This window comes from Lepidothrix coronata, unplaced genomic scaffold (genome assembly GCF_001604755.1).
Source record: "Lepidothrix coronata isolate B3197 unplaced genomic scaffold, Lepidothrix_coronata-1.0 Scaffold248, whole genome shotgun sequence".
NCBI lineage: Eukaryota > Metazoa > Chordata > Aves > Passeriformes > Pipridae > Lepidothrix > Lepidothrix coronata.
Genome location: NW_016690428.1, coordinates 1002848 through 1019973, shown reverse-complemented (window position 1 = coordinate 1019973; position 17126 = coordinate 1002848). Strand labels below are relative to the sequence as shown.

At 42.5% G+C, this 17126-nt stretch overlaps 1 protein-coding gene across 9 annotated transcripts in view; it reads left to right on the top strand.

Annotated features, from left to right (window-relative positions):
- The first annotated feature begins 519 nt into the window (after nt 1-519).
- YEATS2 (YEATS domain containing 2) overlaps nt 520-17126 on the top strand; it is a 59871-nt gene continuing 43264 nt past the window's right edge. For 6 of the 9 annotated variants that reach the window (XM_017835112.1, XM_017835111.1, XM_017835113.1 and 3 more), the window contains exons 1-10: nt 520-719; nt 1939-2100; nt 3786-3897; nt 5358-5402; nt 6420-6606; nt 8249-8488; nt 10326-10484; nt 12782-12885; nt 15380-15487; nt 16517-16687. In XM_017835112.1, the coding sequence (XP_017690601.1) occupies nt 559-719; nt 1939-2100; nt 3786-3897; nt 5358-5402; nt 6420-6606; nt 8249-8488; nt 10326-10484; nt 12782-12885; nt 15380-15487; nt 16517-16687 (1449 nt within the window). In that variant the 5' untranslated portion in view covers nt 520-558. The remainder of the gene's footprint in view (nt 720-1938; nt 2101-3785; nt 3898-5357; nt 5403-6419; nt 6607-8248; nt 8489-10325; nt 10485-12781; nt 12886-15379; nt 15488-16516; nt 16688-17126) is intronic. The other 3 variants (XM_017835110.1, XM_017835114.1, XM_017835115.1) reach the window with 3 other exon arrangements.

The window sequence follows — 17126 nt, the reverse complement described above, 5'->3', positions numbered from 1 at the left end:
AGGGTTGCTGGTTGTATTGTGCCCCAAGGATTGTGGTGGATTTGCAGGTTCACCTGGATGTCAGTGACATGGTGTGGCTGCTGCTGTCCCTGCTGAGTTGAATTGCTGTCTCAAGCCCAGCCTTGACTCTTCACCATGAAGCAACACCAGAGTCCCTCAAAGCAGCAGAGTCTGGGAAGGAGAAAGATTTAGATTTTCAGCACCCACTTGTGGGAGATTTACCTTTTTTTTTCTGATTAGTGACCAACATGATGCCATTCTAGCAGTGCCTGTTTCTTTCAGATAGTGCAGAGGTAGTGCTTTTGAAAGCCAAGCTGAAATCATGACTCAGATCCATGTGATGTCGCACAATGTCCGCTCAGTCAAGCTGTGCCGTGCGCTCCTGGCTAGGTAGGATAGCACTGTTCCATGCCTGAGTTGCTTAAATGTATCTGGATAACAATTCAGATATTTTTAGGGATGATTTGTTGTTGGTCTTTCATTTATGAAGGTCTGTTGTTGTTTTTTTTTAACAGCACCTTACATTTCTAGCACCAAACAAAATGATGTTTAAGAGGAATGTTTGGGTTTTTGTTTGCCTTTTTTTTCTTCCCCTACCCTCAGGACAGTTCGGGTGTTTCAAGCTCTCAAAAACCAGGACAACGAAATGCCGGACTGTCAAATGATGAAACTTCACGGCTTTATGTGAAGAAAACGATTGTGGTTGGCAACGTTTCCAAGTTAGTATCCACAGCCTGAGGGACGGTCCTTTGTTTCAGGATTAAATGGAATAGGAGGTTAAAATTAGGAGGCAAATAAAATTGCTAGGCTGTCACAGCATAAGGTGTTGCCCCTAAATAATCACTGTAGCCAAGGCAGCTCTCCTCAGGTGTCTGCATGAGGTGTTTGTTTTTTTCTGTGGGAGGATCAGGTGTTTTAGTAGTTGTTTTATTTATATATGTATATATAGGGAGGTTTTAAGATCTGTTTCTCTCAAGGGAAGTATTTCAGCCTTTTTTGATCGGTTAGAAGTCTGAAGCTTTCCCATGAAAATTTGGAAAAGCAAGTTGTCCTAATTCAGTGTGTTGATTAATTGAATTAGTTGGTTAATTCAGTGTGTCCCTAGGGATAGTGTGGGGGTTTTATTAAACAGAAACACCCCCCCCCAGTGCACTAAATGACTAGAATGAGAAAAATTGTGACAGCCCAGAATAATCTGAATAAATTAATTTTTACAGATTTTATTTATATATTTATTAAAATTTCCAGGTAAATATACATAACTTTTGAACTTTGAGGAAATTAGTGAAGAAAGGCATTAATTTTAGGAAACTATGGACAATTCCAGGTTTTAACTCTCCACGCTGGCACTACTCAAATCAGTCTTTTGCATAGAAAGTATCAGGCGTTTGCTGACAAAGCCTAGTCTTAGACTTGCATCTTGAAAATCTACCTAAAGCTGTACCCAGAACTAAGTATTGACTCCAAGGTTTCTTAAAAATTCCTGTATTGACTCCGAAGTTTCTTAAAAATTCCTAAGAATAATTGTTTTTATTGTCTGAATTGTATTTATGATAGCAGAGTTGTTGATGTGTTCTGGTGTGGCTTTGCTTGTGATATCTCAGAACAGGATGGGAAAAGGAATCTGGCTGTGGTAGAATGTTAAAATTAAGTCTTCCCAATTAAGAACCAAATGTTTAAATAGGTGAATTTCATACGGCCATTGTGCATTAAAACTGAGTAAATGTGTTAGAAGAGTAGAGTAGATTTTGGGACCCGTATCTGCTCCTGGATGAACTGTCAGAGTAAGGACGAACAAGCGAACTGTACGGGGGCAAGGTTCCCACAGGCATTTTACCATCCCCAGTTTTTTTGCCTAAACTTTCCCGAAATGCTTTTTGCAGTATTTTTCTATTTGGGATTTTTATCTTGTGTTTGTTTTTTTACTTTCTTTACCAGGTACATTCCCCCTGACAAGAGAGAAGAAAATGATCAGTCAACCCATAAATGGATGGTGTACGTTCGAGGCTCTCGGAGAGAACCCAGCATAAATCATTTTGTCAAGAAAGTTTGGTTCTTCCTCCATCCCAGTTACAAACCTAACGACCTGGTAGAAGTGAGGTAAAAAGGAATTATTCCAGTCACTATTCCAGTCTTTATGCTTGCCAGGCTTACAGTGCCAAGTTTCTTGGAAAGTTAGCAACTTCTTTTCCTGGTTTAGTATTCCATGTCTGTATTTAACCTCTAGCTTGACTTGGCTTACTGCAACATAGTACATTTTATGTAGAAAATGTGCCAAACATGTTCAGTATTTTTTGTTTGTTTGTTTTGTTTTAATTTCCTTCTGAGAAAAATCATTCCGTTGTTGCATTTCATGTTATTCATCTGGGTTTGTGCATCCTGGCCTGTATCAGGAACAGTGTGGCAGCAGGACCAGAGAAGTGATTGTCCCCCTGGACTCAGCACTGATGAGGCCACCCCTCGAGTGCTGTGTCCAATTCTGGGCCCCTCAATTCAGGAAGGACATTGAGGGGCTGGAGCAGGTCCAGAGAAGAGCAACGAGGCTGGGGAAGGGACTGGAGCACAAGTGCTGTGAGGAGAGGCTGAGGGAGCTGGGGGGGCTCAGCCTGGAGAAGAGGAGGCTCAGGGGAGACCTCCTCACTCTCTGCAACTCCCTGACAGGAGGGGGGAGCCAGGTGGGGGTTGATCTCTTCTCCCAGACAGCCAGCAATAAGACAAGAGGGCATGGTCTCAAGCTGTGCCAGGGGAGGTTTAGGTTGGATATTAGGAAGAAATTTTTTACAGAGAGAGTAATGAGGCATTGGAATGGGCTGCCCAGGGAAGTGGTGGATTCACCATCCCTGGAGGTTTTTAAGATGAGACTGGATGTGGCATCAGTGCCATGGTCTGGGAACCACAGCAGGGTTGGATCAAGGGTTGGACTTGATCTCTGAGATCTTTTCCAACCCAGCTGATTCTATGATTCTATGATGGCAGGATGTAGCAAACTTCTTTGTGTTTCCTGTGTAACCAAATTACACTTGACTGCTGTCTTTTTGTGCTTTTTTTCTCAGTTTCCAGTATCTGATGTCAGTGCTGTTTGTCTTCTGGTTTAATCCCATCTGGTTAATTGATTTCTGGTGTCAGAGTCCCAGTCATCTTAGTGAACATTAATGTTCTGGACTAAAAACAGCCTGTAAACCTCTCCCATTTTGCTTTGTTGCAAAACTACATTTGGGATTTACAATAACAAGCTGAAATACAAAGTAACAGTAAATGTTACAGATAAATACACACCTCTTTTTCAGCTTGGAAAATGACAGTGGTTAATTTTTCCTTGTTGTCTGTATGTTGTTCTCTGGGTGTTATATGAAGCATGTGTTTTCTCTCTGCTCGATAGGGAACAGAAGGAAGTGATTGCAAAATGCTACACTGAAGGCTCACCTTGCAGCTGTGCCCTAGGGGCTGGCTTGGGGTTTTTTGAAGAGAGTATTTTTCATTTGACATATGACATAACACAGCCTTTTTTTCTTTTCAAAATAAGACACTTGTTTCCTATGCCTCTCATCCAACAGCTTTTTATCATTTTCTTCCCTGTCCCCTTGTGTAAAGTTAAAGTATGTTTTCAGCTAGTTTCCAAAGCCATAAAATTCTCATTGCTGTGATTGCATTCTCTTTGTGGCGAATAGCAGGCCTGAAGATAGCTTTAGTTGTCTGCAAGAAAATCAGTCTTGGGCTTTCTGAAAAAGAGGGAGATGAAATCTATACCACTTCTGCATCAAAATGTAATCACTGTTTGTTTCCAGAGAACCTCCATTTCACCTGACCAGGAGAGGCTGGGGAGAATTTCCAGTGAGAGTACAGATACACTTCAAGGATAGCCAGAACAAGAGGATTGATATCATACACAATTTGAAGGTATTTGAACAAAATACTTTAGAGAAAGGCATTTAAATGAGCTGTCCTGCATAACCTGAAAGAGGCTTCGCTTGTGTGTGTGTTTCTGCCTCTTTGTGTTGTGTGTGTGTCCTGCTGATTATTTTCACATGAACAGTTGAGCTGGAGAATCAAAAAAGATCCAGGAAAGCCTCTTACCTTGGCTATATTGGATTCAATGCAGTAGCCAGGGAACCCAGCCTTGCAGCAGCTGGAGTTGATTCTACTCAGAGCAGCAAAGCATTTACCTGCTTTTTTTTCCCTACAGTTTGAGATTTTTATACTGCTCTCACTGGCTGAAACCTGACAGGGCTGCAGGGCTGTCTTTCTGTTGGTAAAGTGACCGCTGTGTCTGTTCTGTTCCTTCAGCACTTGCACACATCAGCTAGTGATTATCCCTGTTAGAGTGGGCAGGGAGGGCTGAGATTCCCCATTTGGTCTGTGCTCCTTTTGAAAAGAGCTTTCTTTTCCAACCCACTCACTCCTGCAGCACTCAGTCGGATTTATAGTATGCAGCAGTCCTGGAAAACTAGGCCATTGCTCTTGTTTTCCTTTTAATTAGTAGTCCCTGGCATTAGCAGACTTAAGTCCTGAGCTGGTTTAGTCTCCTGTTGCTTTGAGCAGCATTAGTTTTATTTAAACTCTGCCTCCATTAATGAATTTCATGCTAATGTAGATACCTCGTTGCAACCCCAAATATAGACAGTAGAGGAGGTTGAAAATATTCCCCTGCAACTTAAGGACATGTAATGCAGATGATAAGTAAAATATATTTGGGGAGATATAACCTGGGGAGATATTGGTAACAGTGATGGGCAGTGAAGGAGGCCCAGCCTACAGAAGAAAACTGAGACAGTCCTTGGCACACGAGCTCAAATCAGCAAACCTTTGCTGTTCATGCTGAGCCTGTGGCTGCTGTGAGTGGATATGGATGAGCTGAGCCCTTGTTTATGGCTGGCAGCCTGTCAAACCCAGCTTCTCTCTGTAGGTGTCTTAACAGATGCCTCTGGGATGTTATGCCTCTTTATCAGCTGATACTCAGTGTGAACAGTTATTTAATCAAAAACTATAAGCATAGCCTTTGTGCTGGTCAGTTTAAATCTCTGAGTTTTTCTCATTATTATTTCATTATATTGAGATGAGGAATGAAAAAGGGCACTGCTTGAGGACTTCTCTTAGACTGAAATTTCCTCAACAATCTCATTTCCTTTCAGCTTTTTTGCTCCTTCCTATTTTAGTGTGGGCTTTGGGTCATGGTTGACTTTTTTTGCAGAAGAGGCACACTTAACACAGCATGCAGATTCCTGACCCTGTGGCCTTAAGAAATTGGATGTGCTGCTGCTCAACTTACACAGTTTGAACTCCTTTCAAACAATTTGTGTTGTAAATTCTACCTAATATATTGCTTTGTCCTGGTTAATATATTGTATTGTTTTACCCAGCTGGACAGGACCTACACAGGCCTGCAGACACTTGGTGCAGAAACGGTGAGTCAGAGGGTCATGGGATGGAGGTTGTACTTTGAGTGCCTGAAGGATGTTTAGAAAGAAAAGACATGTAGGACTAAGCACAGGAGTCAGACCCATTTGATTTTGCAGTTTCTAGAATGTAGATTTTGCTCTCTTGTTGGATGAAATGATTGTGACACCTTGTCACTACTCATGACAACAATAATTTTTTCCCCTTCCTGGTTCAGGGGAGACTGTTTCAGCTCTTCTTTCAGAAAGAACTTTGTACTGCAGTTTTAATTTTTAATTCTTTTTGAAGCTTTTGGTACTAAATGTTATGATTTGCATTCTAATGTGCTGCAGAGCTCGCACATAAAGAGTTTAAGTTAAAGGGATCACTCAACTATCCTGCTGAAATTTTGCAGTATACCAAGTACTTCTAAGTTTCTCTGTCTGACAGGACTCAGTACCTTAATGGAAAATGAACTCTTAAAATAAATAAATGAATTAATAACCTGTAGTTTGCTATATTCCCAAAGTTGTCTTGATATTGTTCTCCCCTTGTTGTACTGTAGTAAATGGAAACTTTTGTGGTGAAATCGCATTACTTCAGGTTTTCAGTCTGTGGAGAAAACATTAATGTGACATGTCTACTGTGATTAAAGAACACTTTTGAAGAGTAGATCATGTGGTGTGTTTCTCAAGGCCTTATCGAAAAAGCCAGAAAAGGCAAGCTGCAGTTTTGTGCCTGTCCCTACAGGGGTATGCAGCCCTTTCTTTAGTGGGATGCTTGGAGCTGGGCTCTAATCAGTGTTCACTATTCGGATTTCCCCATGGACTGCGAGATGTGCTGTTTTACCCTGAGGATTAAACGTTGCAAGATTTTTGTCTTAGCTCAGGTGCTGCTGGACCTTTGGGAACTGTCCCTGAAATGAATGGAAATGTTATGCAGAGATGGGGGAAAGAAAAAGAGAAATAAAAAGGCATAGTTGTTTTCACTTTTTATATCTTTGCCTAGACACCAAATACTAATGTCTTTTCTCCTATTTTTGGAAGGTAGTGGATGTGGAGCTACACAGACATTCCCTTGGTGAGGAGTATCTCTTCTCCCAGTCTTCAGAATCTGAACTTTCTGATGTTCCTACATCTTTATCACTACCATTGAGTATTCCAGCACCAGTCAAAGCTTCCTCACCAATTAAACAGCTGCGAGACTCCAGCCCAGATGCTTCTGTGGACAAAGGTAAAGCAAATGGGTGTCAGTGAAGTGTGAGTTCTTGGAACTTCAGCTCTTCTGGATCTCTTCTTTATTGCTCTTATGCCTTAAAGCTTGCTGGTGCTACCTGCTCCTTGCTCGCCCCAGATGAACATTTCCTCAGTGTGCTCTGAAATATAATTCAGAAATTGTTACAGATTATTTGAGTTTTGGGTTTTGTTGTCTTTTTTTTTTTTAATCTAAGACTTGTTGTGGCGGGCTCTGTTTTGCTAAAATCAGTGAATGTGGAGCAACTGCAGATGCACTTGGAAATAAGGTAGTTGAATAGCACTTTTTTTTCTTGGCAGACTGTTTTCAGAGAGGTTTTTAGATTTCTGAATGTCTTGGAGACATGTAAGGAATTGGTCTAGTAGTGTGTTCAGTTATATGTGTTGGTGAGATGACTATGGGGGCAACAAAAATCCCTACATAGCTGTAGTTACTGTAGTGTTGAAGAAAGGGAAAAAGAATGGTGTGTGTTTGGGGGATAATGGCATCTCTGCATGTCAGGATCTCATTCTCACCTTCATGTGTAAGATCAGGAAATGCAATGCCCATTGTGGTGGGGCAGTAACTGGTGGCTTAGGATCCTTTGGATTGCCTGAAACAAGCTGGTGCTGGCCCTTTGGGCACACTGCTGTGATTTGTAGTTTGTGTGAGGCAGGAAAAGGTGGACCTCTGTTGAAATTTAGCTTTATTTTCTGAAACACGTGGTGTCAGGGCTTGCATGACAGACCTTGGTTACCAGGACTGAGAAACGAGAGTATCTGTTACAATTTGCACTCTTTAGTTTGAGAAACTTTATATTTCAAAATACAGGCAGATGCAGCATGGTCTGATGCTTTTATTGATTTATCCCAACATTCCTGTACTCAAGGAATGGCTGTGAGCTGGTGCCTTGCATGGTGTATTTCCTGGTAGGTGCCACTGGTGATGCCACTGGTGGTGTTTGAGTTCAGCAAGAAGAATGTCTGCCATTTAAATATGGATTTTTTTCTTGTGGCCAAAAAAAGGACAAACACAACCAAATTTTAAATGCACAGGGTTTTTATTCAAGCAGGAGGATTTGCAGTGCCTTTAGGTGAGCAGTGCTACAGCCAACACGAAGGAAGGAGACTTGCCTCCTCCTTACACTAACACACAGTGGCTTCTCTCAGCAGCTCAGGTTAATTGATCTCCTCCATCAAATAAGGTGGATTCCTTAACTCATCGCAGAAGGCAGTAAGTGGTCTCCTTGTGCTCTTACTCCAAAATGTGCACTGTGAGATTCTCTGTGAGGGAGACCCAGCCTTAGTCCTGTGGAGCCCTAACTGAGGACACTTGAAACTACCAGCAGCTTTTGGTCAGTGGAAGGGTCATTTCAAGAAGATGTATAAGAAGTGGCCACAGCTGAACAGGCTGTGCATGCTGTCATTTTATTCTTCTGTCCCAACAAGTTCAATGGGGTTGCACAGGAGGAATCCCCTTTTCCCACTTTATCCTGGTTCAACGCTTCTCACCAGTTCCTTTTCTTTCCTTCCTTCAAGAACATGTTTGTCATACCTGAGTTTTGTTTTTGTAGAGAAGCACAGTTAGGAATTAGATGTGTCAGCCTAAGAACTATTTCTGTTCTTTTCCCTGTTTTAATCAGGATTCTCTGGGAATGCTGAAACCGAAAGACATGCCGCGTTTTATTCCCTGCCATCTTCGATAGAACGGACTCCCACCAAGTTAGCCACACAGAAAGTTGCCTTTGGCTCTCATGGAAATTCAGCCTTTCAACCCATTGCAGCTAGCTGTAAAATAGTGCCTCAAGGTCAGAGTCCAAGCCCTGCAGAGTCACCAGGAAAATCCTTCCAGCCTATCACCATGAGTTGCAAGATTGTATCAGGTGAATGTTAGTTTACTTCCCTGAGTGCTTCCCCCTGGAAAACAAGAGAGGGAACCAGTTGGACTTGTTTTGTGTCCTTCCCGTGATTTCCTGCCAATCTTTGAACATCAGGCAGTAGGAAATGCTAGAATAAGGAGCTAAACATTTCTGAATGCTCAAGGAAAAAAATACAAGTGTGAAATGTTTCACAACAGATAAAAAGCAGGATGAGAGCTGTTCTCTCCCTGTTCTTGAGTGCTTCTAAGTATGAAATAGGTGGTCTTGAAATGGACTGCTACCCACAGAAAGGCCCAGGCAAGGACACATCTTCCATGTGTAGTATTTTTATGTAGGAAGAAGCCATTCTTCTCCCTCCTGCTTTCAGAAAGCTGGGATGGATTAACAAGAATTTTTTTTTCCTGATTATTGGGCAAATAATTAGTTTCAACCTTGTAGACTCAAATAACCCTCTTGTGCTTGCCATATCTCCTGAGGTGGAGCAGCTTTGGTCTTCCTTTTCCAGAAGTCCACACTGTTGGATTAAATTGCCAGCTGACTGCAGGGAGCAGTGTGACAGCTTCTGAACCAAACATAGTCAAGGTGCTGTTTTGCTCATTTCACCTGTGGTCCCTTTCCTGCCTGGTCATGACGCCATCCACTGGATGATGTTTTACATCAGAAAGTATTAATGTGCAGGTCACCACGGTACTTGCTGTGAAGCTGAAAGATGACCTGTTGCATCTCTTCATTTTCTGATCTGCAGGGTAGAGAAGTACCAGTTATCAGCATATGTGATTTCTGATGATCTGCTCCCAGATAATTTTCTTAAAGTTTGTCTGGTTTGTTTGCTTTTTTTTAACTAAATTTCAGTATTTTTCCTTGACATCTTAAAACTGTACTCAGGTTGATCTACATTTGAACCGATGCCAAGTGGTGCTTTCTTTCTTTACAAGCTCTTCTCTTGATCCTCTTTTCCCAAGGCTTCCCAGAAAGCAAGAATTGCAGGGGCCATCCTATCTTTCTTAAAATCCTTGGACTATTGTCTCTTGATCTTTGCTATTTAAATGTTACTCTGCTGAATATTTTTCCGAGGTTCTACTGTCTGCTGAGAAGTGCTACCCCTTTCAGATTTTAAAACAGTTTAGAAGACATGGGAATTGTATTTGATGAGCATTTATGTTCTGTTTTAATTGTCAATCACTGCCAAGAAAGTAGATTAGGTGGTTGAAGCTTGGTGCTTGCTGCTGTCTCTATTCTCTGATTACTTCCTTGCCTATCCTTTTCTCTGTATTTCTTGTTTACCCCTTCATGCAGCTTTTTTCCTCTCTAGTTTTTCTCTCTCCTGGTGCTGTTACCCAGAAGTTGCATGTTTTACAGTTTGATTTCAAAGTTTTCTGCTGTAGTGAGAGCAGTGAAGGGACTAGAGTGCTCATGGCTGCCTGATGAACTGCTCAGTTCCCAAAAGGCTCTGAATGCCATGGGCTGCACAAGGGAAGGAGAGCTCAACTCTCTTCCTTCATCTCCTTGGGTGCACTGGTCTTGGCAGTGAGACTGATGTAGGTAATGTCCCTCGGGATTCAGGAATGGACCAGATGGCTTCTCAAGTTCTCTTGGAACCCTGCTTGTCCTGGTAGACAGATCATACCCAGGGTAGGTATGAGCCACAGTGCTTTAGATGACTTTTCCCTTCCTTCTGTCTCTTCTTTCCTTCTCCAAGTCCTGTGATCTTGCTCAGGCTGGGAAATGCATCCTCAAAAAATGTTCCTTTTCTAAGCTGTTTTACAAAGTACTACTGTTGCCGTGTTTTTATGTCCTTACAACATTTACAAGCCAGAAGCATTGGACTTTTTTTCTTAAGGTTCTCCAATATCGACCCCTAGTCCATCTCCGCTACCTCGTACCCCAACGTCCACTCCGGTGCACATGAAGCAAGGCTCTGCTAGTTCAGTCATTAATAATCCGTATATTATTGTGGACAAGCCTGGACAGATGGTTGGAGCAGCAGCCACAAGCACAGGTGTGTAGTGTGATCATAGAAGGCAGTGGCTCAGTCTTACACACTCAAGTTTATTCTCTCTTTAAAATGATCGGTATAACAGCAGTATTTCAGCTTGTGAGGATGGAAAAGTACTCTCCAGAGAAAGAGGAAAGTGTGGTTGGTTTGCACAGCTGGCCTGTGTGACATGGTTAAGGATATCTCAGACTTGAGCATAACTTCCCTTAGGAAACAGCACAATGTAAGGCCAAATAGAAAATCACAGGCATCTCTTCAAAGAGAGCCTGTTTTTCACAGGAAAGAGGGGAAAGTGGTGTAGACAGTGGGGCACAGATTTAGACAGAAACAGCACAAAGGTGCCTGGGTGACAACTGTATCATGGAGGTGGGCAAAAAGCATGGAGAGCTTGCAGTGCCTGGCAGATAAGTTGTAGGTCCCAGTGTGGGGTGCAGTGGGTGTGTTGGAAGTGCTTAAACCCCACTTACCAGGAGAACACCATGGCTGTTTGTTACTGCTCTCAGCTTTTATCTGGTTCAATTCCAGCCAGTTTGGATTCCTCTAACTGGATTCCCTCAGTGGTGACAAAAACCTGGGGTCAGGGGGAGGACTGAACTGCAGGACACAGGTGATGGGCATTGGAGTCAATGGATAATCTTTGTTTCAGGGCTGGAGGAAAGGTCCCTCTGAAGTCATTTATTTGTTGTGATTTTTGGCCAGGAACTGCTATTTTAAAACACACTTGTTTGTGTATATATGTGCTTCCCAGCATCTCAAAAGGATGCCCAGAGCCTTGTGAGGAAGTGCAGCATCCATGTAACACAAACTGTTTGCTGGGTGGGGTTGGAAAGCGCAAGAATTCTACTTTTTAAAGTTCCACCCTTTATCTGAGGGAACGTAGCTGTCGTGTTCATTTTAACTTCATCACAGAGAAAATTGGTAGGGGGAGCATAGTCATAACTGGATTTTTAAAGTATGTTTTGTGGTGTTCTTGGTAATACTGAAGCTGTTTCACTTATAGGGTTTGATTAATTGGGGTTTTTTGGTTGGCTGGGTGGTTTCTGCCTTTTTTCTTTTCTGTTTCCTTACCTCCAGCCTGACTGTGTACTCTGCCTAAGTGGTTTATCATGGTTTGGGTAACTTCTGAGCTCTTCCAGTGGAGGTTTGTACACACAGGATAACGTCTGTAGATGCACCAGATGGTTTGGACATACAAGTCTTGGTGCCATTAAAGGTGCAGTTTCCCACCACAGTAGTGTAATGTAAGTACAGACTGGCCTGCCAGTTTTCTTGTCAGAGAGCCTCATCACTAGACCCTGTGTGAGGGAGCAAGAGGATATGTGGAACTGGCTTTTTGGCAGCAGCAGCCAGGCTGGACTGTGTTTTTCTCAGACAAAGTCACTGGGATGTTTCTGCTAAGGCTGCAGATCATATTTAAAAAGAGGGGCGAGATCTTCATGGTCTCTGAAAGCCAGCCTTCCCAAAGCCTGGATTTTCAGAAATGGCTGCTCATTTACTTCTAAACTTAAATGCAGATTGTAGTACAACTGTATGAGAGACTAATAATTGTTTTCTTGAGTGTAATGCATGACTTTGGTGTCTCTTGAACAAACAAAACTAACAACCCAACCCAATAGCAGCAGTAACAAAACTGCTGAGCTGCAGTGTGGTGTACACACTCTGAAAATGCAGGGTAAGTTTACTACTGAACTCCCATGCATCTTGGGAGTCAGGAGACTGCTGTGGCACATGTATCCATCTGTCAGTTTAGCAAGAGCAGTCTTCCACTGAGGACCCTATGCCTTCATTCCTAATTTGTTTCTTCCTTTATCCTACTCCCTCTGTCCCTTCTGCTTGTTACTCCTCACTTTGTCTCCCTCCTTTTCTGGCCTTCCTTTCCCTTCCCATTCCAAGCCTTCCTCCATGCCAGTGTCTAAGGCTAGTGTAGGTTCAGACAGCTTCTGGGCAGCAGAGGACTTTACGTCTGCAGCAGCAAGTTCCAACTGGTGGCTCATTCACTGCCCTAATTTCACATATTTGCACCTGTAACCAATATCCTCAGCCACCCAGGAAGGGTGCCTGACCTTTTACTTGCATCACACAGAGCTCTGGGTGGAGAGTACCTTCTCTGGGGCATGGATTCTGCAGGTGGAAATGCGGTAGTGGATTTGTTTTGTGCCCGTGCCAGCTGACACTGATGTACCTCCTGGACAATACAGTCGAAATGCAGTGCTGTGTTTCTTGCTAGAAGAGGTTTCATGTGTGCAGTGGCTCTGCTCCCTGGCCCTCACCTGACATCTGCTTTATTTCCTGGTGCACAGGGAGCCCAACCAGCAAACTGAGCAGTGTCTGCCAGGCCTCTCACGGGACTGGATCTCCTGTGTCAAAGACCCATGGGAGCAGTTTTGTTACCTCAGCTGTCAAGGTAATGTTGTCATTAGGTGTGTACTTCCCATTTAAAGTCCAGCTTCCTATTAAATAGGGCTTTTTACCATCAGAAGTTCTGCATTTCAGGAAAGTTCCTTTGATTGTTATTTCATGGGAAGGTTTACTGTGTCTAGCAGATGGAGCCATATGAGAACATGGTGGTTATACAAGATGATAGTGTCACTTCATGCAGCTCTAATTAGACTTGCCTACACATCTGTTAAAGGCACTGCTCTTCTGCTTTTCTACAAAGAAACCCATGGAGGGCATAGCTCCCAAAATGTCTTACCTTTCAAAAAGGCTCTAGCTTACTTTGATCTTCTTCACTCGGTTAGTGACAGTGTGATTAAACTAGAGGTGCCTACCTCAAAACCTTCATTCTGTTCATTACTTTCATTCAGCAGCTGCTCCTAGCAGCCTGAAAATAGCTCATTTAGTGGTTTTACAACTGCCTGCATTCAGAAAAATGTTTGTGTAAACAGTGGAGTAACATTTGGATGTGTAAACAGCGATAAATACAGTTCTTCTGATCTGCAAAGCCCAAAAGGTACAGAGCTGAACTGTCTCACATAAAATCTCTCCCACATCTTGTGCTAGGAATGATATTTCTGGCAGGGAAGTGGCGTCAGCAAGGCTCTGAAAGCAGCTGGTGGGTGTGCTGCTGAAAACAGGAGCGTTTCCCTGTCTCCAAGCCACAATATTAATGCAGGATGTGGTGGGGGGAAAGTTTGCCAGTCAGCCTGCAGAGAGCAAATCACTTTCCTTTGGAACTGAGATTCTTCCTATGTCTGTTAGGGAAAAAGACGATCGTTGTCTGGAGCAGTTTGTTTGCAGTAGCATTTTAAGTGTCAGGTGTGCAGCCAGCTAGTCAGCTTTTAAAAGCCTGTCTGCTCAGATGGATTTCACTTAACTGTGTTGAAAATCATTCATTGGTCTTTATTTTTTACTGATTTTGGACAGTTCTTTCTGAAAGGTTTTCAGTGAGTCAAAGTAGGCACGTTATTAGTAACACTTGCATTCTGTATTTCCAGGACAAAGTCAAAACCTTTATTTAATATATTTAAATATTTAAATTAATTACATTATTAATAAATTATATATAGTAAATAAATAATAAAATAAAGTTAATATATTTAAATATTAAATATTTTTAAAAATACATTAAAACCATACTTCTGTAAACCAAAAGACATTCCTGTTTGTCTTCTGGTCGGTGAAAAGCTGTAATTTTATGGTTTCTTTAAAGGGCTGCATTTCTTCATCCACTCTAAAATGCCCAGTATGCAGCTGCTGTTGGGAGGACTGGTTATGCCTCTAGCCTTGTCTTCACACCTCCCTCTGTTTGCTACCAGTTGTGCACAACTGGTAGCAAATGGGGATGTGGTGAACCAGAGCAGACAACCAATCTGCTTGAAAATGTGTTTTCAGCCACATGTGTCAGTACAAGGAAGATGTCAAGAGTATTAGATTGGAGTCTGAGGGCTTGATTTCTGATCATGGTCCAACCCAAGGATGGGCCAAATGATTGTGAAACCATGGCTTTGGAGTTCACATTGGTTGTAAAAGAGACCAATTATACTGTAACAAACTTCCTCTAAGGCATTTGACTTCTCTACCAGCCTCAGATCCAGAAATGCCACGTGCATGATTTTGCAAGTGTGGAAATGTTTTGGTTTTTTGGGTTTTTTTTTTTACTCTATTTAGTTATACAACTTTATAGTTTCCAGGGAAGACCACGTACCATTGCATCGTTCCAGTTAGAGGAGAGCATAAATTCATCTGAGAAACTATTTTTCCCCTCCATAACTTGTTTCTTCTTCCACTGTCTTCCCTCTCTGAGATTGTGTATGGAATCACAGAATGACTGAGGTTGGCAGGGATCTCTGGAGACCATCCAGTCCAACTCCCCTGCTAAAAGCAGTGTCAAATAGAGCAGGTTGCTTGAGAACATGTCCAGTTGAGTTTTGAGTATTTCCAGGGCTGGAGAGTCCACAACCTCTCTGGGCAGCCTGTTACTTTGTTTGATCAGCATCAACAACAACAACGTTTTTCTTATAATTTCCTGTATTTCAGTTTGTGCCCATTGACTCAGTCCTTTCACAGGATACCACTGAGTGTTGATTGGCTTGACCTTCATTATACCTTCTCATCTGGTATTTATATGCATTGTAAAGATCCCCCTTAAGCCTACTTTAATTTTACATAAAACATTAAAGGCTGATCTGAAAGCAAGTATATTCCTTTTGCCTGTGTGTGATATGATAAGAAACAGTTACTGCTGTTGGAGATGTAACTTTCCAAATCAAATTTACTTTGTAGGTTGTGTTAAGTAAATTAGACTCCTTTTACTTAAGTCTTGACTGATTTTGGAAATATCTGATTTGCACAGGTAATTTGACCTACCTATATGGTACATGCTGCCCTTTATTAACAGTCAGTTGTTTAATTTTTTGTATTCCACTGATTTTTGCACCATGTCTTCCTATTCACAGCAGGAGGATTCTCTTTTTGCCACGATGCCACCCCTTTGTCCCATTGGGAGTCATTCCAAGGTGCAAAGCCCCAAATCGGTCACTGGAGGACTTGGAGCTTTTACAAAGGTATTTCTCCTGGCTTTTGTGGTGGGACAAGGAGCCCAATAGTGTCATTTCATGCCTGACTTGTGCCACTGATCATGTAATTCCAGTGCCTGTAGAACTTACTGGAACCAATGTGTCTTGCTGACGAGAGCTCTCTAGCACCTTTCAGAAATGTGTCTTGTATTCTTTTCTTTCCCTGTAACTCTGCTGTACCTGTGATCTTTCCTTTTATTGCCTCTTTCATCTTGTCTGTTTTTCCTTTGAATTGCTGTTGTATTGAGGCTGATATTTTAAAAGCTATTTTGGTAGGATATGGTAAAAGTAAACTGTAGTAGATCTGTCAGAAGCTTCTTAAAAAATGGTACAGTGATTTCTAAATCTCAGACATTGCCACTTCTGATTATGTTTCCTTAAATGCTACTCTCTAGAATTTAAACTTGTTTCTGGCAATATTAGGTGATCCAAGTAAAAGGTGGAAGAGTGTTTCCTACCAGTAACAGTACCTGCAGCAATCTAACACAAACCTCCCCTCACAAAGGATCCTTATTTCAGTTGCTGCCCTTAGAGATTAGATGTAGGGCCTATCCCAGAGAAACATAAAACACATACACAAGAGAATAACGTCAGCTATAATGATTTACAATACCTATAGCTATTATATCAGTTGTAATTTTGCAGGATAGAAATAAAAAATTCAGGTTCAGAACATGCTCCGAACAGGAAGTTGCTTATAAATTTGAAACTTTAATATGTTGTTGTTTCATGCTGAGATGCAGGATCTGAAGAGGTCAGGTCTGGCCAAGTCCCTTGTCAGTATGACTAGTAGTTGTTATATTACTAGCAATTCCCTGATTTCTATGAGCATGTCTCAAATGTGGGATGCTTTGTAAGTAGAGACACCACCCCACACGCTTGTGTGTTGGGAGCAACCCTGAGTTAGAGTCCGCATGGTGGTGAGAACCACGACTGTTGCCTGCCCTTCCCTGCCGACAGGCTGTCCCAGATTTAAGATATTTGCTTTTCTTACTGCTATTTCTTCCTGTTTACCAGGTGATAATAAAGCAGGAGCCAGGAGAGCTGCCACAGCAACCGCAGGTCCCGGGGACAGGCGCGGCGCAGCCCTCGGTGCCACAGTACGTCACAGTCAAGGGCAGCCACATGCTGGCCTTGTCTCCACAGAAGCCAGTTGTGAGCACGGGCGAGGGGACAGTACAGTCTAAGGTATGAGGCACTTGGGCATCTCTGGAGTGGTGTAAGCTCTCTGTCTTGTGGTTTTATTGCAACACGTGGTGCTTCTCCCACGGGGTTCGGGTTGCTTCTTTTGGCAGCACCATGGTTAACTGGTTTCCCTGTGTGCACAGAGTGACTGGTATTGTACTTCCATGTAGTTCTTGGGAAGGGAGCAGGCTGGGCCTGCAATACTGCATTTTGTTGTGTACAGGAACATCTCCCGCCTCTGTCCAACCCACTGCAACAGTGTGGCAGAGGTGCTTTTGAACTGTTAGCCCAGAAAGCTGACTACCATCATCAGGTCTTGTTGAAACTCATCCAGTCTTTTTGGAAGAGAAGGTCAATTCTCTTTCCTAGGAATGCAGGCCTGCAACACAAGAGAACAGGACAAATAGGGAGCAAGGTGGAGACTGAGCCAGAACTAGCATTA